Source organism: Monocercomonoides exilis, assembly GCF_001643675.1.
Source record: "Monocercomonoides exilis strain PA203 chromosome Unknown scaffold62-463630, whole genome shotgun sequence".
Taxonomy (NCBI): domain Eukaryota; phylum Preaxostyla; order Oxymonadida; family Polymastigidae; genus Monocercomonoides; species Monocercomonoides exilis.
In genome coordinates, this window is record NW_027150607.1 from 210,914 (window position 1) to 227,018 (window position 16,105).

General features: G+C 41.1%; 1 protein-coding gene across 1 annotated transcript; it reads right to left on the minus strand.

Annotated features, from left to right (window-relative positions):
• Positions 1–241: 241 nt before the first annotated feature.
• Positions 242–15,636, minus strand: MONOS_1306 (uncharacterized protein; the record flags this gene model as incomplete). The annotated part of the gene is made up of 5 exons (XM_067865738.1): positions 15,560–15,636; positions 15,324–15,475; positions 15,219–15,269; positions 15,101–15,166; positions 242–15,043 (listed from the first exon to the last, which is right to left on the minus strand). The coding sequence occupies exons 2-5, from the start codon at positions 15,459–15,461 to the stop codon at positions 242–244; spliced, it is 15,057 nt and encodes a 5,018-aa protein (XP_067719460.1). The 5' UTR covers positions 15,462–15,475; positions 15,560–15,636.
• Between the last annotated feature and the right edge of the window lie 469 nt (positions 15,637–16,105).

A 16,105-nucleotide genomic window follows, 5' to 3' on the forward strand; every position in this document is an offset into this window, starting at 1 on the left:
AATAAATGGTCTAATATACTTCAATATCGATATGTATACCTCTTATAAAGAATGTACTCAAAATTTAAAATATTTCTAAAGTATTACATGTTATAAACCGAACAAATTGCAAATAAAAAAAGATAAAAAACAAAATGAACTTAAAACTTTGCTAAAAAAACTGAAAGTTATAAATGAGTGCATTACGAAAATATTATTTAATATTTTCTTTACACTTCCAATGCTAAAAATCTTTTTTCCTTTATTTTTGTGCATTTTCTTTTCCACCATGTTTTTGAATTAGATTGGTCATCATCTCATCGCGCCTTTCAATTGCAATCGCAAGAGGAGTTTTCAAAGTTGAAGGCTCCACTCTGTTGATCTCAACTCCTTTGATTTGAAGAAGATAGCAACAAACTGCGTATAATCCGTTGCGCACAACTGCAGTTAACAATGTTTCTGAAGGATGTCCTTTGCAGTTCAGGTCACATTCAACGATTTTCACTTTTTGAGATGTTTTGAATTTATCGCTGGCTGCTTTCGAAGCACTTGCATTTTCTTCAATATAATTTGTAATGTTGCTGCTCATTTTGTCTTGTTCTCCACATATCCAGTTCAGAATTCGGAATAGAATATTGCTTTTCCTCTTTTTTGCAGCAACAATCAATGGGTATCCATAAGATAGATCGATACATTTCGAATGCGATTTCATTAACAGATCGACTATATCTGTAGGTGCCACTTCTCTCTTTGTTATTTTTTGCATTCCACTTTTACTTTCTGCTCCTGCTTGCATCATATTTGGTTCATTCATCTCATCCATCATAGCTTCCAACTTTTCATTCTCCAGTTCAATCTTCAAAGAACACCCTTCTTCTCTTTCTATTTCTGCTGTTTGCTTGCTGTGCACAATCAGGCTAAGCAGCGGTGTTGCGTTGTTGTGAAGAGACCCACAATTTACATCAATCAAAGGATGCCTCAAAAGAAGCCTGATACATCTCAGATGAAGATAGGAGCAGGCAATACACAAAGCAGATGCCCCTTCGGCATTCAGAGTATTAACAGACGGCCTCAGAGACGATGGAGGAAATGGAAGAGTCATCAAATGGGGAATCAAAGGTGATTGGCTAGAGGAAGGCGATGAAGAGGAAGGTAAAGAAGAGCGAAGAGAAATACAAGGAGAAGCCGAGAAAGAAGAATTTCCTCTATCAAACTGCTGTTCGAGTGAAATAAGAGGGCAATCTGAATTCTTGACGGTTTCTGCGGATGATGATTGAACTGAAGATTGCACGTCTGTTGACTTCACTGTTTCTTCATTTTGTGCATTTGTTTGTTTATTAAGTTCGCTTTTTTCCTTCCTCCTCATTACTCTGTTTGTCACTGGATCAATCCATTTTTTCATTCTTAATGCACGTGATATAGCAATGTCATACAAATAAGGAGATGCAGGAGTTGTCCCTTCTTCAAAGTTATCTCCTGCTTGCTGATTTGAATGTTTGGGTGATGCACAACGTTGATCATTATTTTTGCTGCTTGACAATGAACCAGAAAACGAAGAGCGAATTAAAGGATTTTCCAGCTGGCAAAGTGCGTCAAATGGCACAGTTTGAGACATAACACTTGTTTGGCTTGCAAATGGATCACTGACATATACATTCAGACGAATGGCTGTATCATTGCTGCTTTGTTGAGATGTCTTATCATTTGCACTTTTGCTGAATAACAAGCAATGATGCTGATTGCTGAAGGATGCTGAGCAACTGTCAGATTGACAGTGACTTTGCATTGATTGTTCATCCAGTGAAATGAAACAATTATTTCTGATAGCACAATCTTTTTTATTTTGTGAAGTCAAATTCTTATTTTTGTCAGATAACATGATTTGCTCATCGATAAAACTAACTGCTGCACAATCTTGATTTTCGCAATCCGTTGGAGTTTTGGCTGATGTTGAAGAAGATGAAAGGGTTAAAGAAGAAGGATAAGACGAAGAACAGGAAAGCGAACGGGCATAAATTGTTGGGTGCTGAATAAAATGGAAAGAGACATGAAGTTTTGGTGATTTATCTGTGATTTTTTGAGGTTTTGCAAAAGGAGGAGGAGAAATAACAGGAAACTGATAACCATTCCTGAACAATATAATCGAATTACTTAAAGGCTGCACATCAGAAATATTTGATGAAGCTGCTCCGATTGAAGAAGCGGAGGTAATATAAGATGCACTCGTCTGTGGAACAAGTGATTCAGTTGCTGATAGACGCAGCAAAAACGACAGAATGCGAGGAGATCCAACCATCGCAGCGTAATGCAACGGAGTTGACCCACTTCGATCTCCTTTGTTCCAATCCAGCTCGTAGTAAGGAGAAATTCCTTCATTTTCCAGCTCTTCATAAAATGACAGCGAAATTGGATTAACCTCTGAAGCAGAAGCAAAAGCCGAACGACTCCCATTTTTCATTCGGTTCGCTTCTCTCTTTTCTTCAAGTTCTTTTCTCAGCAGGCTTTCAGGCTTTGATCCCCATTTTGTAACCAAAAACAGCTCAAAGCAGCGAAGAACAAAGTTTGTTTGAGAATACGACGTCACTGACGAGTCAGAAGAAGAAGAAACAGACTTGACAGAAGCAATAAGTTGAGAAACTAGCGGAATAATTCCGCTGTTCGGATCGATTGATGTGTGTGAAAGGTCAAAAAGAACAATTGGCGAATATGTGGAAGAGGATTCACTGGAGGAAGAAGACTGCTCGGATGTAGCTGGCAGATTATGTGCTTCATAATAATTCTTCAGTTTGAATGAGACATATCCTCTTTTTGGTACATGAGCGGTGCTGCCCTCAGAATTATCCTGATTCAGCCGTGCTGACAAGTTCCGAGCTGAGTCTGAGTCAAAGCCAGCAGTGTTCATCAGCTGAGGCAGATGCACAGCTTCATCTAATGAGCCATGGGAATCTCCAGCAGAAGAGTCAGTAAACCTCCAGCAGCTCAAAAGAGAAAGCACCCAAGTGACAAGAGAAAGAGAACCGCTCTCAAAAAAGGAAAAGAAGAATGAGGGATCAGACGAGCACAGACGAGATATCACACAAGACAGGAAGGGCATAACAACAGATGGAGAGGCTGGTGAAGAGACAGTAAGTTTATGTGAGTCAATTAGTGATGAGTCACACTGGCGTTTGAAGCAAGATGCAGCAGAAGATAAAACAGGGAAATAAATAAATGGCAAGAAGAAAAACGATGAAGGAGACTGAGATGGCACGGCTGGCATCGAAGAGGAGGTTGAACCTAGAATTTGACTATTCTCATTCTTCATTTTCATCACACGAATAAATTGTGTCAACAGAGCCTTCAAAAAATTCAGTGATTCTGCAAGTGACGAGGAAGAAGTGAAGAGAGATGAAAAAGCAGATATTCCACTCAATGATGAAGTTGAAGCTAATGATGATACTGATGAAATGGAATCAGATTGGGTTAGTGAAGGCTCAGATAGAAGTGATGATGGATTGCTTGATGAGGAAGAAAGTTGAGGAAGAGAATTCAATAGCGAAGAAAGCAGACGTGCAGCAATTGAATACTCTTTTGGCGTTAAGGAACCTGAAGGGTCGATTCTTATTCGGTTAGAATCTGCAGCCTTTACAAATAGAAGATCAAAATCAAATGGATGCAAACCAGTCTTGGATGACTCTTCTTTTTGCGATGAAGATGAAATTAACTCTGCCGAGGAAGATGAAACAGCATTCAACGGATCAAAACTGGAACTTTTTTGAGATAAAGTTGGAGAGGCATCAAATGAATCAAGTGGGACAGGTTTATCTTCTGATGTAATTAGTTGATCTTCATTGCTGTGGAAAGCTTTCGAATTTGATTCTAAGCCTTCCTCTTCGTCAGAGTCTGCTTCCATTAAGCCCATCTTTTTCTTCTTTTTCCTTTGCTTTTTCGTCTTCTTTGCGTTTCCTGTTGATTCTTCATCTTTGCCATCAATCATCATTTGTTTCTTTTCTTCTTCCATTGCAATTTTCCTGTTCTTTGCGTCCACTCCATCTTTCCACATCCTCTCTTCAATCATTTCTGCTATGTGCATATATCCAAGGCCTCTTGCAATAGAATATGCAGTCAGTCGATCTTGAAGAGCCACAAGAGCATTGCAAAACTCGGCAAATGATCTGGCAATCGGCGAAAGAGAAAATGATTTCCAAACATCGCTGAATTCTGTGGAAATACCACAAGATAACTCTGGAGCCCCAGAAAGAGAGGAGTTAAATGATTCGCTCCAAAGAGCTTTGACTGGAATATTCACCGAGTTCTTGCTGGTTTCATCGGTCTCATAACTCACTCCTCTGCAAACTTCCCACAGCACATCAACCCGATTGTCGTATAACAGTTCATTCACAATTTCTTCATCGTCATTCATCACAGCTTCTATAAGCGGTGGGACAAAACTGTCTTTCTTCACAAACGGTGTGCCAATCAATGCTTCCGCTGACAAAACATTGAAAAGCTCTTCTTTTTTCTCAGAAAACATTGAATTCTTTTTGTTGTGTGAGTGCTGTTTGGTAAGATCAACAAGCGTATTTCCAACAGCTGTGAAGAGATTTGGATTCAACGAAGCTATTTTCAAAAGTTCTCTCACCAGAAGCACATTTCTTCTTTCGACAGCAACGGAAAGCGGAGTGCGGCCGAGGCAGCACTCATTTGGATCGAGCGATACACCTGCATTGAAAAAGAACAGGAGGCGAGGCTTAACAGAAGGAAGTGAAGAAGAAGAAGAAGCTGCAGAAAGGAAAGGAGAAGGAGAAGAGTTTGGTGAACTTTCTTGAAGAGTAAATGGAACGTAGTTTGCTGATTTCAAAGGCAAAAGATTGTTCATTAAGCTGATCTGTCTTTCAATCAATTCATTCACATAAGCCTTTTTGATTCTCTTTGTTCTTCTTCGTTCTCTCTCTCGTCTCCTTGCCTCTGCAACTGATAAATTGTAACGGGAATCATTAGACAGCTTCAACTCAACTGTTTCTCCGAAAAGAGCAGAGTAGCGATGAGGGAACGTTTGTGCACGCATTGCAAATCCTTGTTTCTGCAGCGATAAAGCTGCTTCTGAACAGTATGAATTAGGATTTATCTTATTCTGGTGATGTTTGCGTTTGGAATTGGAAGAATGAACATTTTGAGAAGAAGAAGAAGAAGAAGAAACAGAAGATGAAAGAGTTGAAGTTAGCTCGCTGTCAGAAGATTCTTCCATTCCTTCATTTTTCAGTGCCTTTCGTTCAGATCTCTTTTTAGCTCGAATTTCTTGTTTCCTTTTCCTTTCCTCATTTTTCCTTTCTCTCTTCTTCTTCCTCTCTTCCTTCTCTTTTAGTTTTCTTTCCTCTAAGTCAACCTTCTGGTTCTGTTTAATTTTGTCCCTTTTCATTTTATCCTTTCCATTTTTAGATGCTTTTTTCTCTTTCAGCTTTTTCATCATGAAGTTGTATTCCTTTCTTGAAAGAATGGCACGTCGCTTCAAATCTCCCATCCCCTCAAAGTCGCTCAACTCAATTTTGCAATTTGTGTCTTGGTCTTCCGAATCAGATTTGCTTTGGAGCTCAACGTTGATCTCTTCTGATTCTTCTTTGTTTTCATTTGCATTCAAATTTCTCTTTGCTTTCATTAAATTGTCTCCTGAAAGTGCATTTTCTTTTTGCATATCAGCAACATTTTGGAAATTACTCATATTGCTTTCCATTTTATTTTGAAGCAATTCCTTTGCTTTTTCATCTTTTATCTGTTTTCCATCTCCCAAAGCATGCTCATCAACCATTCCAATGCTGTTATTCGCATTCTTTGCAAACATGTTTGTCTCATTCACCAGTCTGTTGTTTATCTCATCTGTCTTTGCCTTTCTCTCTTCCACATCCAACAAGTCCACACATTCATTTTTGAGCGAGTCAAACATCCGAATAAGATGCGTTGATGTAACATCTCCTTCAGCAACTGCTGCAAATATCGGCGAGATGGAGAAAATGGGAGTTGAGTTGGCGATAGAAGAAAGGAGTGATGCTCCAAATGTTGCTGGGGGAACATGAATCAGCGGAGATGCTTGTGAGTAAGCAGAGGATGGATGCGAACACGATGAAGAAATCATCGAAAGAGAAGGGTCGTCTGATTGTGCAGCTGAATGCAAATCGGACACAGACATAGAAAAGTCACCTGAGGAGGCTATTTGACACTGTGATGAGCAGAAAGCAGATGAAGTAGCACTTGCTGCACTGTAAATATCCATACGCTGCTGATCGTTGGTTGCCTTCCATTCTTTTTGTGATCTTCTCTTCAGCTCTTTCTTCTCTCTCTTTCTGAGCTTGCTCAATTCCTCTTCCAAAATGGACGATTCGCCAACTCTAACTTTTTGCTTTCTCTTCTTTTGAGCGTTGTTTTTTGATTCTGTTGCCCAAATGCCAGTTCCTTCCTCGCTTTCGAAGACACTCTCAACTCTTTTGCTGAGCTCTTTCATAAAAGCATTTGATTTCTGTGGAGAAGAGAGAGCGGCATTATGTTTGACTTCACTACTGTCATCATCAAACAAAGAACTCAAAGAGAAATCAGAAGTAGAAGAAGAATATGATGACGATGACGATGACGATGACGATGAAGAAGGTGATGCTGATGCTGATTCCGATCCTGTTGGCAGGTCATCTGCACTCATATACAATCCATCTTCAATCAAAGACGAAGATGCCACTGTGTAAAGCCTGCTTATTCTCACTCTGCCATAGCAACTACTATGCAGCCCATTCTGCTGGTTTTGCTCTGTTAGCGATGGAGAGTCTCCCTTTTTCTCTTCAATCTTTTCCTTATCAGCCTCATCCGTCAACACTTGTGGCTTCACTTCTTCTTCAATTCGGAAACCATCAGACAAATCTGTTTCTGATGCATCGTCTTTTGCATCTTTGCGTTCTTTTTTGTGCCTTTTTTTAAGAGAATGACTGGAACTAAAAGAAGTTTGGCTATCATCTGATTCATCATCGCTATCACTGACATTGACACTATCGCTGTCGCTGATACTGTCGCTATCAAAATCAAAGTCATCATTCAATATACGATCAAGTTTTGCATTAAGATCCTCAATTTTGTCTTTGCGTTTTTTTGGCCCATAGTTTTCCTCCGTCATTTCCATAAAGTCTATTGCTTCCTTGGATGTGGAATGTATAGATGAATATGGATCATATATCTTGTCTTCATTGTACTTTGAAGCTTCTTCTTTGCTTTCGTTTTCGCTTTCATCCGAAAAACGAAGCGTGCTAATTCCACACACCGCTTTTCTCGTCTCGTCTGTCACCGCCACAACACGCTTGAACAGCTCGAACGGAGGAAGTGAATAGAGAAAGCCACAACTTGTGATGCCTGCATGCAGCTGGCGCAGGAGCAGCGGGTCTGTTGTGGTGGAGGTGTATGGGAACTGGTTTAGAGGAGACAGTGCGCCATCTGTGCTTCTTACAGCCGAGGGATGCAGCAGAAACGACGTTGAGTTGTCGACAAGAAGAGGAAGGTGGGACAAGCTCTTGCTTGGATAAGCTCTTTCAGAGGTAGTAGCGGCGGTGGAGGAAGTTGTTAGCTTTGTTGTTGAGCTTTGTCCCAGATTAAGTGGGCGAGTAATCGAGATGGATGAAGTGGATGGAGTTGTGACTGAAGTGCTTGAAGGTGTTGAATCGAAGAAAGAAGTATCAAAAAAGTAATCAGGAACAAAAGGAGATGAAGCCGGACGAAGTTGATCGGTTGAAAGGCCTCCGTCTGGCGATGGGCTCATCAAATACACTGAAAGAACAGCAGTTGAAGATCCCTTTCTGTCTGATACAGTTGTTTCTGAAGACTTTGTTAAAGTCAATGATGATGACGCTGATGAAGAAACAGATGAATAAGACACTTTATTCAATTGTACAGGCTTTTTCAAAGTCACTCCTTCCTCCTCTGCCTCTTTCATCAGCTCATCCCACTCGTCAGCTCCCGTCTTCTCTTCTTCCATCTCAGAAGACACCGCAATTCTCTGTCCATCTCCACCTGCCTGCTCCTGTGATATTTTTAGCTTTGCCAGTTCTTCAAGATCCTTCGTTCCAGCATTCTTCATTCCACATCCATGCATCAGCGACTTCGCTCCGTTTAATCTGTCTTTTCCAAGTGCAACGAGAGCAAGCTCCATCATATCGCATTCAACAGACTGTGAAAGCGCATCCTTCTGCAGATGATGCAGCACAATCAGAAATGGAGAGACTCCAAGATGAGGTGGATCGTGTGCATAAGAAGGAATAGAAGGAGAATCCGGTTTGCTGCCTGACTCAATGTCTGCTGAAGACATAAGAGAAAAGGAATTAAATTTTGATGAAGAATTCTCATCATTTACCTGGAAAACCCCTTCCAACTTTCTTCTCAACGCAGAGCTCTTTTTCAAGCAAACAATCTTCCCTTTCTTCCTTCTCACAAACACTTTTCTTTCCTGATTTAAGCAAAGCTCCTTCCGCCTTCTCGAAACCATCGTGTCAAGATGCTGAGGAGGCTTGCGAAGCATCCCGACATCCCTCCAACTGTGCAGAAATGCATAATTAATCAGGAAGAAGCTGGAATCTTTGCATCGTTTCACAAACATACTAAACGGTAGTATGCATCTTCGACGAGGCAGTGAATGAAACAGAGAACGGGGAACAGAAGATGCATTGAAGAACAAGGCAAGTGATTGGATTAAGGAAGTGTTTGTCTTCAGAAATGAGTTGACATATTGAGTGTTGGCCCAAAGAGAGGGTTTCCTGCTGAGTGGGAGATAAGGAGCATGAGATGACAGGATTGGTCCGACTGAAACTGAACTGCTGGAATTGTCAATCGCTAACGGCGAGTTAGACACAAATGGCGTCATGCTCCTCGAAGTCTGGCTGCGATCCAGCCATCTCATTGCGCTTTTTCCTGGTGAAAGCATGATGCAAGACGAGTAATAATTAATTTTCTTCACATGCTTGCATTCTTCTTCTTTTCTTTTCGTTATGGTCAACGAAGGAGATTTGTTGTTATTGAATCTCAGGAAATTCTCGTCGTCACATGGCAGACTTTTTGGCGATAGCATGCTCGGCAGCAGCTGCTGAACCAACTTTGTAGTCAGCGGAACAAACGATGAAGACGACTCTTTCCCTTCAAATTCTGATCCGATGTCTGCTTTGCCATAGTGCTTGTTGTTGACAAAGTGCAGCGGTAAGGAAGAGAAGCTGATTGGTGCAAACGATGCTGAGCTAAATAGCGTGTCCATGTAAGTTGTTGGCTCGGAAGATAATGAGTAGTCTTCTTCAGGCAAAGAAGCAGTCGAAGAAGAAGATGCATTTGCAGAACTCCTTGGATCAATCAGCTCTTTGGCTGACTCACTGACAACTAAGCCTCTTCTGTGCCTCGAAACAATAGATGGCAACAGAAGCACTCTGATGTTATCTCCAATGCCATCTTCATTCAGATCGCTAAGCAATATTTCGTAATCTGTTTCTGATGTTGATCCCATCGAAGAAGAAGAAGAAGAAGAAGAAGAAGAAGAAGAAGAGGAAGAGGAAGAGGAAGAGGAGGAAGAAGAACTCGAAGATAAAGAAGTACCTTTTTTGTTTTTAGGCACCTCAACTTTTTTGATCATCAAATTGAAATGTTCAGCATTTAACTCTCTGGTAACTTTCTTTATCTTCTGGCTGATGAAATCCAGTTTCTCTTTCATTCGCCTTGTAACCCTTTCCAGTTCTCCTTCGCTAAATTGCGGTTGAATGTACTCGTTTTGTGCATTTGATGAATCCGATAAGGCAGTCTGCTGTTCAGATGCTCCTTGTGAAGTGCTGCCGAAAGGACTGGCTATTTGTGAGCGGAATGTTCTCTTTCTGTTAAATGTATTCAACAATATCGGATTAGGATTCGATACCGCCTTTGCTGAATCTGTATTAACAGAAGCATTTTCTGGCGTTATCTCGAATCCTCCTTTTTCATACTTGAAATAGTCAATTGGCTCGCCAAACGAAACGAAAAATGTGAAGTCGTCAAAAGTAATTGGATCAGCCTTTTTGCTTTGCCGCTTTTCTTTTGGATTATTCGAAGGAGAAAACGGATTCTCCAGCAATTCTTTCAATCGTTTGTCTTGTTCATATTCATTTGCGAAGCCAAAACCAATCGAAATTTCATCGTCTGCATCTTCTTCACTGTCTTCCTCGCTTGTTTCACTGTTGCTATCATCTTCAATCTCAAACTGCTCCATCATCAATTTACTCATCTGTTTGTCCAAAATCTCATATTGCTTGTCTCCCAAATCCAATTCTGCAATCCAATCATCACTGTCAATTGCATTGTCCTCATCCTCTTCATCTTCCTCTCCATCTTCTGAGCAATCATCTTCAATCGCATATACATCATCTGCCTTCAGAGCTCGTGATAGATCGTCCAATGCTAACATCAACATTGCCCATGTCGATGTTGATTCAGCACATATGAGCTGCTGCAACAGCGGCGACAGGACAATCGTGTCTGCCAGTAGAGCAGGCGACGCTTCCTCAGGCGCAACAGCAGGATTTGCAGAGAATGTGGACAGAATGGAAGGGATGGATCTGTTTGTTGCTGTAGTTGCTGACAGCATTGCCGATGTTTCTCCAATCGGAAGCGCCAGACTCGACAGAAGAGGCACAGCCGCGCTGTTGCTGGAAAGCGCATCTGCTTTCTCTTTTGGCGAAAGATACACAAAGCGAAGGGTGTGCACCGGCAGCGGGGAAAAGTAGTTAGGCGCAATGACAGTGTTGCTGAATATGAACTGAGTTCTTCCTTGATTCACGCTAGTCACTTGAAATTCAGAATTCCGCTTTGTGATGCCCAGCCTGTTCAGCACACGATAGCGTGCATTGATTTCAGCCATTGCATGTCGCATCTTCACTCGCTCCTTTTTCCAGGACGGCGCCATCAACCCCTCGTCCAGCAGAATAGCACGCTCTACAAAGACATCGCTAGAGAATGGATTATACTCTGATGGCACATCCACTTGCCCTGTTGAGAAAGTAGACGAAGAAGAATAAGAAGAAGAAGCTGACTGACTGACTGAACTTAAGAGTCGATGACGAGCGCCTGAGGCGTATTGCTTCAGCTCCTTCTGGCTGATGTAAGGCAGTCCGCGTGTTGCCACAAAGCGGAGGATGTCTGAACGAAGTGTGGCTGCTTCTTCGCCAGCAAACATCAGCACAGCATTGTCGCAGAAGAGTGAAAGCAAAATGGAAGAAAGCATTTTGGATTCACGCTTGGATTGCTTTTCTTGTGAGGCTGTTGGCCTGCTGGATGGGGAGATGGGAGAAAAAGAATTGGCCAGAATTGAGGTACCGGCTGGCAAAGTGTTTGGCGTTGTTATTTTAGCAGGTTTTCCAGATGAACTTGCTGAAGATGGTGATGAACTGTCAAAAGAATATTCACCATTCAAAAAGCGACTCAGCTTTTTGGACAAATGCAGCTGTGATCCAAGCAACTCCTCCACTTTCAGTGCAGACAGCAGCTTTCTGCTGTAATCGTCAGTCAAATAAGGCTGAATGCTTACTGATTTCATGGGATTCAACGGCGACAAAGCTACAGTTGATTTGCTTGCCAGCTCGAATATTCGTCCCAGAAGAGTTCTTTGAGAAGTGGATGCCAAAGGGGAAGAAGAAGAAGAAGAAGAGGAAGAAGCCCCATCGCATCCGAGTGATTTTCGGAGGAGAGTGAAAAGAGACGAAAGAAAGTTCAGCCGATTCAGGTTGGCTGGCACAATGGTCATTGTGTCATGGTGGTAGCTCAGCGGAACAGACTTGCTTTTATTGTCATTTGAAGAGGAAGAAGAAGAAGATGACGAGGAAGAAGAGGAATATGAAGAAGCCGAACTCCAAGTTGGCGGGATGTAAATGTTTGAAGCTTGTGGCAAAGACGCTTTTGGGGCAGGTTCAGACGAAAGTGCCAGGGCAACTTCGTCAATCTGATTTAAATTCAGCTCGTTTGTGTTGGAAGGCTCTGGTAATGAAAGAAGCGTTGGAAACAGTGAAGGGTCTTTTGGAACAGGATTGATGAAATACATCGAGAAGCCAGCAGAGATATTCAGAGAGCGGGATACAGACAGAGGAACAAAGACATAACGACGCGAGGCACACGAAGTCGATGATGATGATGGAGAAGGAGGAGAAGAACGAAAAGAGGAAGCGGAATGAGGAGGAGAGATAGAAGAAGGAGGGGTTCTGAAGCGGGAAGCGTTGAACGGAGGAGGCGAACGAGATCTGCCCAGACGCTGTGGCCGGAAAGGAGGGGGAGAAGCAGATCCCTTTCTGAAAGGGTAGAACGGCGCAGGAGGCGGTGAGTGATATTGCAGTGTGGTTGTGGTTGTGGTTGTGGTTGTGGTGAATTGCCCGTTGGGTGAGTGCTGAGATGTCTCAGATGTGACTGTGGTGGTTGAGGAGGAGGAAGAAGAAGCAGGCTGAGAAAGCAGCGAGAAGGGTGACATCGAAGAAGATGAAGGGGACAAAGCACTTGGCATTGACAATCCAGCAGGAGGTGGGGATATTCGGCGAGTGCTGACTAAAGGCGGAGTGCGCCTTCTGCTCATCAATGAAGGCGAAACCGCTCTTCGTCTGCTTATTGCCTCTTGTTCCTCGCCGTCATTAAAGCCTTTCCTATCATAAGCTGTTGGGCTGAATGTGAGGTATTGAGACCCATCTTCTCCATCAGATGTATCATCTTCGTATACCTCCTCCACCTCTTGCTCCCAGGAGTAGTTCCACATGTCTTCGATCTTCTTCAGCGTGCTTTCCTTCTCAAAGCGCACATCAAACTCAGCAAGATCCAGTACAACAGAAGGCACACTCCACATCAGCAACCCAACCACATCGCTTCTCTTGCGCATGACAGCCGCAAAAAGAGGAGTCTCAACCGTCAGCTGGTTCAAAAAGACTCGTTTTTCGATCTTTCCGCGGTTGATGTCGAGATTTGCGCGCTTCAAAAGCATTCTGATGACGTTCAATGAGCCACAGCAGCAGCTGATCCAAAGGGGGCTCATTGAGACATTGCGGAGGGTGATGCCTTCGTTTATGTCGAAGGAAGGGTCAGACACAAAGAAGGACACAAGTGGCTCGATGGAAAAAGCACACGAATAGAAAAACAGAGTGTGGAGTTCAATGCGAGTTGATTGAATGAGATATAGAAGATGCGATGAGGGACAAAGGGAAGGAAGGAATGGCACCTTTTGAATGGATCGAAAGTCGGAGGAAGAAGAAGTTGAAGAAGCTGTACTCGAATAAGTGGAATTTAGAGATGCTGCTGACAAATATGAATCTTGCAGCTTTGGTTGAAATTCGTTGCTAGTTGTGTCTTGTTGGTCTTCCATTTTTCTTCTTCTTGCCTTTTCTTGAATGACATATTCATTCACTTCATCAAACAAACAAACCATCTCTTCCATCATCCCTCCTTTTTGTATCAGACAGTTTAAGTTACTTCCGCAGGAGCATTTGAATGAGCATACTCCGACTGGAATGACAGAATGGCCAAAATGACATGTCGAAGCGCATTCGAGACAGATCAGTCCAGACGAATGCTCCAACGTTGTCGGGATTGCTTTCTCTTTGCTCACTTCTGCTCTGTTGCTTCCGTCGAAGCTGTGTGTGACACATGTTGTGCAGATGTAGGCTATTCTTTGCGATTCAGTGGCGGAACATCGTGGAAGATGAGGCATCAACGGATGAGGAGATTTGGGAGAAGGGTAGCTGCAAGACGAAGAGACTGAGCCGTTTGTAGAATTTTGCATGAACTGCAGGGTTTGAGGATTTGTCAAGGGAAATGGCGGAGATGAAGAGTATGATGGGAATGAAGGATACATGATATGAGATGCAACAATCTGAGTTCGATGCCAGAGGAGAAAAAGAAAGATGGAAAATGGATGAAGAAACTGGAAGAGGCGATTCTGCGTTTCTGGAGTGCAAAGGCTCGACAAAAGAATCGCCTCGCTTGGCGAGTTGGTTTTATGTGTTTTCTGAAAAGACAGAGCATTCGTTTCAGGAGGTGTACTGCTTGTTGTGTGTGCTCCGAAACTGAATCTTTTGTTGGTGCTGTTATTAACATTGTCAGGCTGCGTGATAACTTCCGATCTCTTTTCCAGAGCATAAACCTCAGCAGCGAACTTGTTGAAAGATAAAGACTTTTCAGCCTCTTTCTTCATCCTCTCGATGGATGGCACTGAATTCATTATGTCTGTGTAATGATGGAACATCTTCTTTTTCTTTGTTTCCTCGTTTTCTCCATCTTCTTCTTCATCATCAAGCATCCACTCTTCAATCAGATCGCTTGATAGTGACTGTACTCTCTCTTTCGAGATATTCATCACAGCCTGTTCGAACTTTTCTATTTTTTCTTTTTCTTTCTCTTTTCGCCTTTTCAAAATTTCCATTTCTTTCTCTCTTTCTTCGTCTCTCTCTTCATTCCTTTCCTCTTCTTGCTCGCCTTCTACTTCATATTGCAACCTTCGCTCTATTTCTTTGAACATAACAAAAACAGGAGCGCAACGCTGTTTGCGTATCAAGCTGTTAGATTTGCAACAGCTTTTGTCGGTTAATATTCGAGTGGGCATTGTAAAATTCTCACTGAAGTTATGACTCATCTGAGAAGCAACATCCTCTTGTGAAAGGGCAAATTTAAATTGATCGATCATTTTCTGAATAAACAGGGAAGCAGGCTGCTCGCCCTTCTGAATCATGTTTCTTAGGACAAGATTTTCGCTTTTCACTATCTCAAACCACAGAGAAGATGGAAAAGGGCGAAATGGAGAAAACGTGCGAAAGGCTTGTGCAGAAGAAAGAGATTGAGAAATTTCCGAGCATTCCTTGTTTTGAGCACAGCTTTTTGAATAAAGTAATGGTCCCAAGGGTTGTTCGAATGATTGATGCAAATAATATGGATATCCAAAAGGAGGCTGCCGAGATGGGAATTGATTCAGATTAGAAATTGAGCTTAAAGAATACATTATGCTGTTGCTAATCGCTTCTGGGGATTTCAATTTATGTGAACTTGCGCATTTACACGAAAAAGTTATCGAATCACATAAACATTTCTTATGAACAAAATTTTTTTAAATGTATATTCCAAAAGTGATCAAAAAAGCACAAACTTCGTTCCCATTCAATGCTCCAACAAATTTTACATCATGAAATCGATGACAACAAATTGCACAAAGCTGAGAAAAATCAAAATCAATGTGAAAAATTATATAAAACACAAAAGCAAACAAGACAAATTCTCGTTGGAGATTGTGAGCAGGTGAAGCACATGTATGAAGGCTATTAAAAATGTTTGACATGAAAAATTAATTATTCAGAAAAATTGAAGCATGCTTCTAAAAGTTGTTGGATTTGATAACTTGAAAATACAATCTGTTTCAAAAGTCCGTTTTTAGCTGATGTATCATTTTGTTGTAATGATAATTGTGAAAGCAATAATGAATAAAGATTGAAGCAATTATCATCCTGCATTACTCAAAATTATTCTTTCAAAATAAAAAAGATATCAAAAAATAAGGCATTTGCATCATTGCAATTCAAGAAAAATATAGAAATACAAATTAACAAACAATGTGCTCTATTGCTCCGAATGCGAATTCTACTTCCTATTTAAAAAGAAAAAAAAGAATAATAATAAGATCTGCCCTTAACATTTTTATGATGTTATCTTTTGTAGTTTTATATCCGTCTCACTTTTTAAATAAGCAATGAAAAAGAAATTTAAATGAAACTGTGAACGTGTGAATGTTTTACAATTCTTGAAAGAAAACATTTGAGGTGCTTGGATGATAATTATAAAGAATTAATACTTCTAGACTTCTTTAACTGAATGCACATAAATTATATTATCACGCACCTGCTCATTTTAAAAGTTTTTTAAAGATGTTGTATTATTAATGATAAGCATGTTTTCAGTTCAAGTTCAACAATTTTTTGAATATTTCATTAAACATCTTTTCTTCGGTCATTTTCCTTTTGCGTCCTTATCAGAATGCTTATATAAGCCTATTCACTATTTATGAATAATTTGTTTGCTAAATATTTATTTATCTTTATTGGGAAATCTAATTCAAAATAGAAATATTTTGATTTTTTCAGAAAATCGAATAAATACA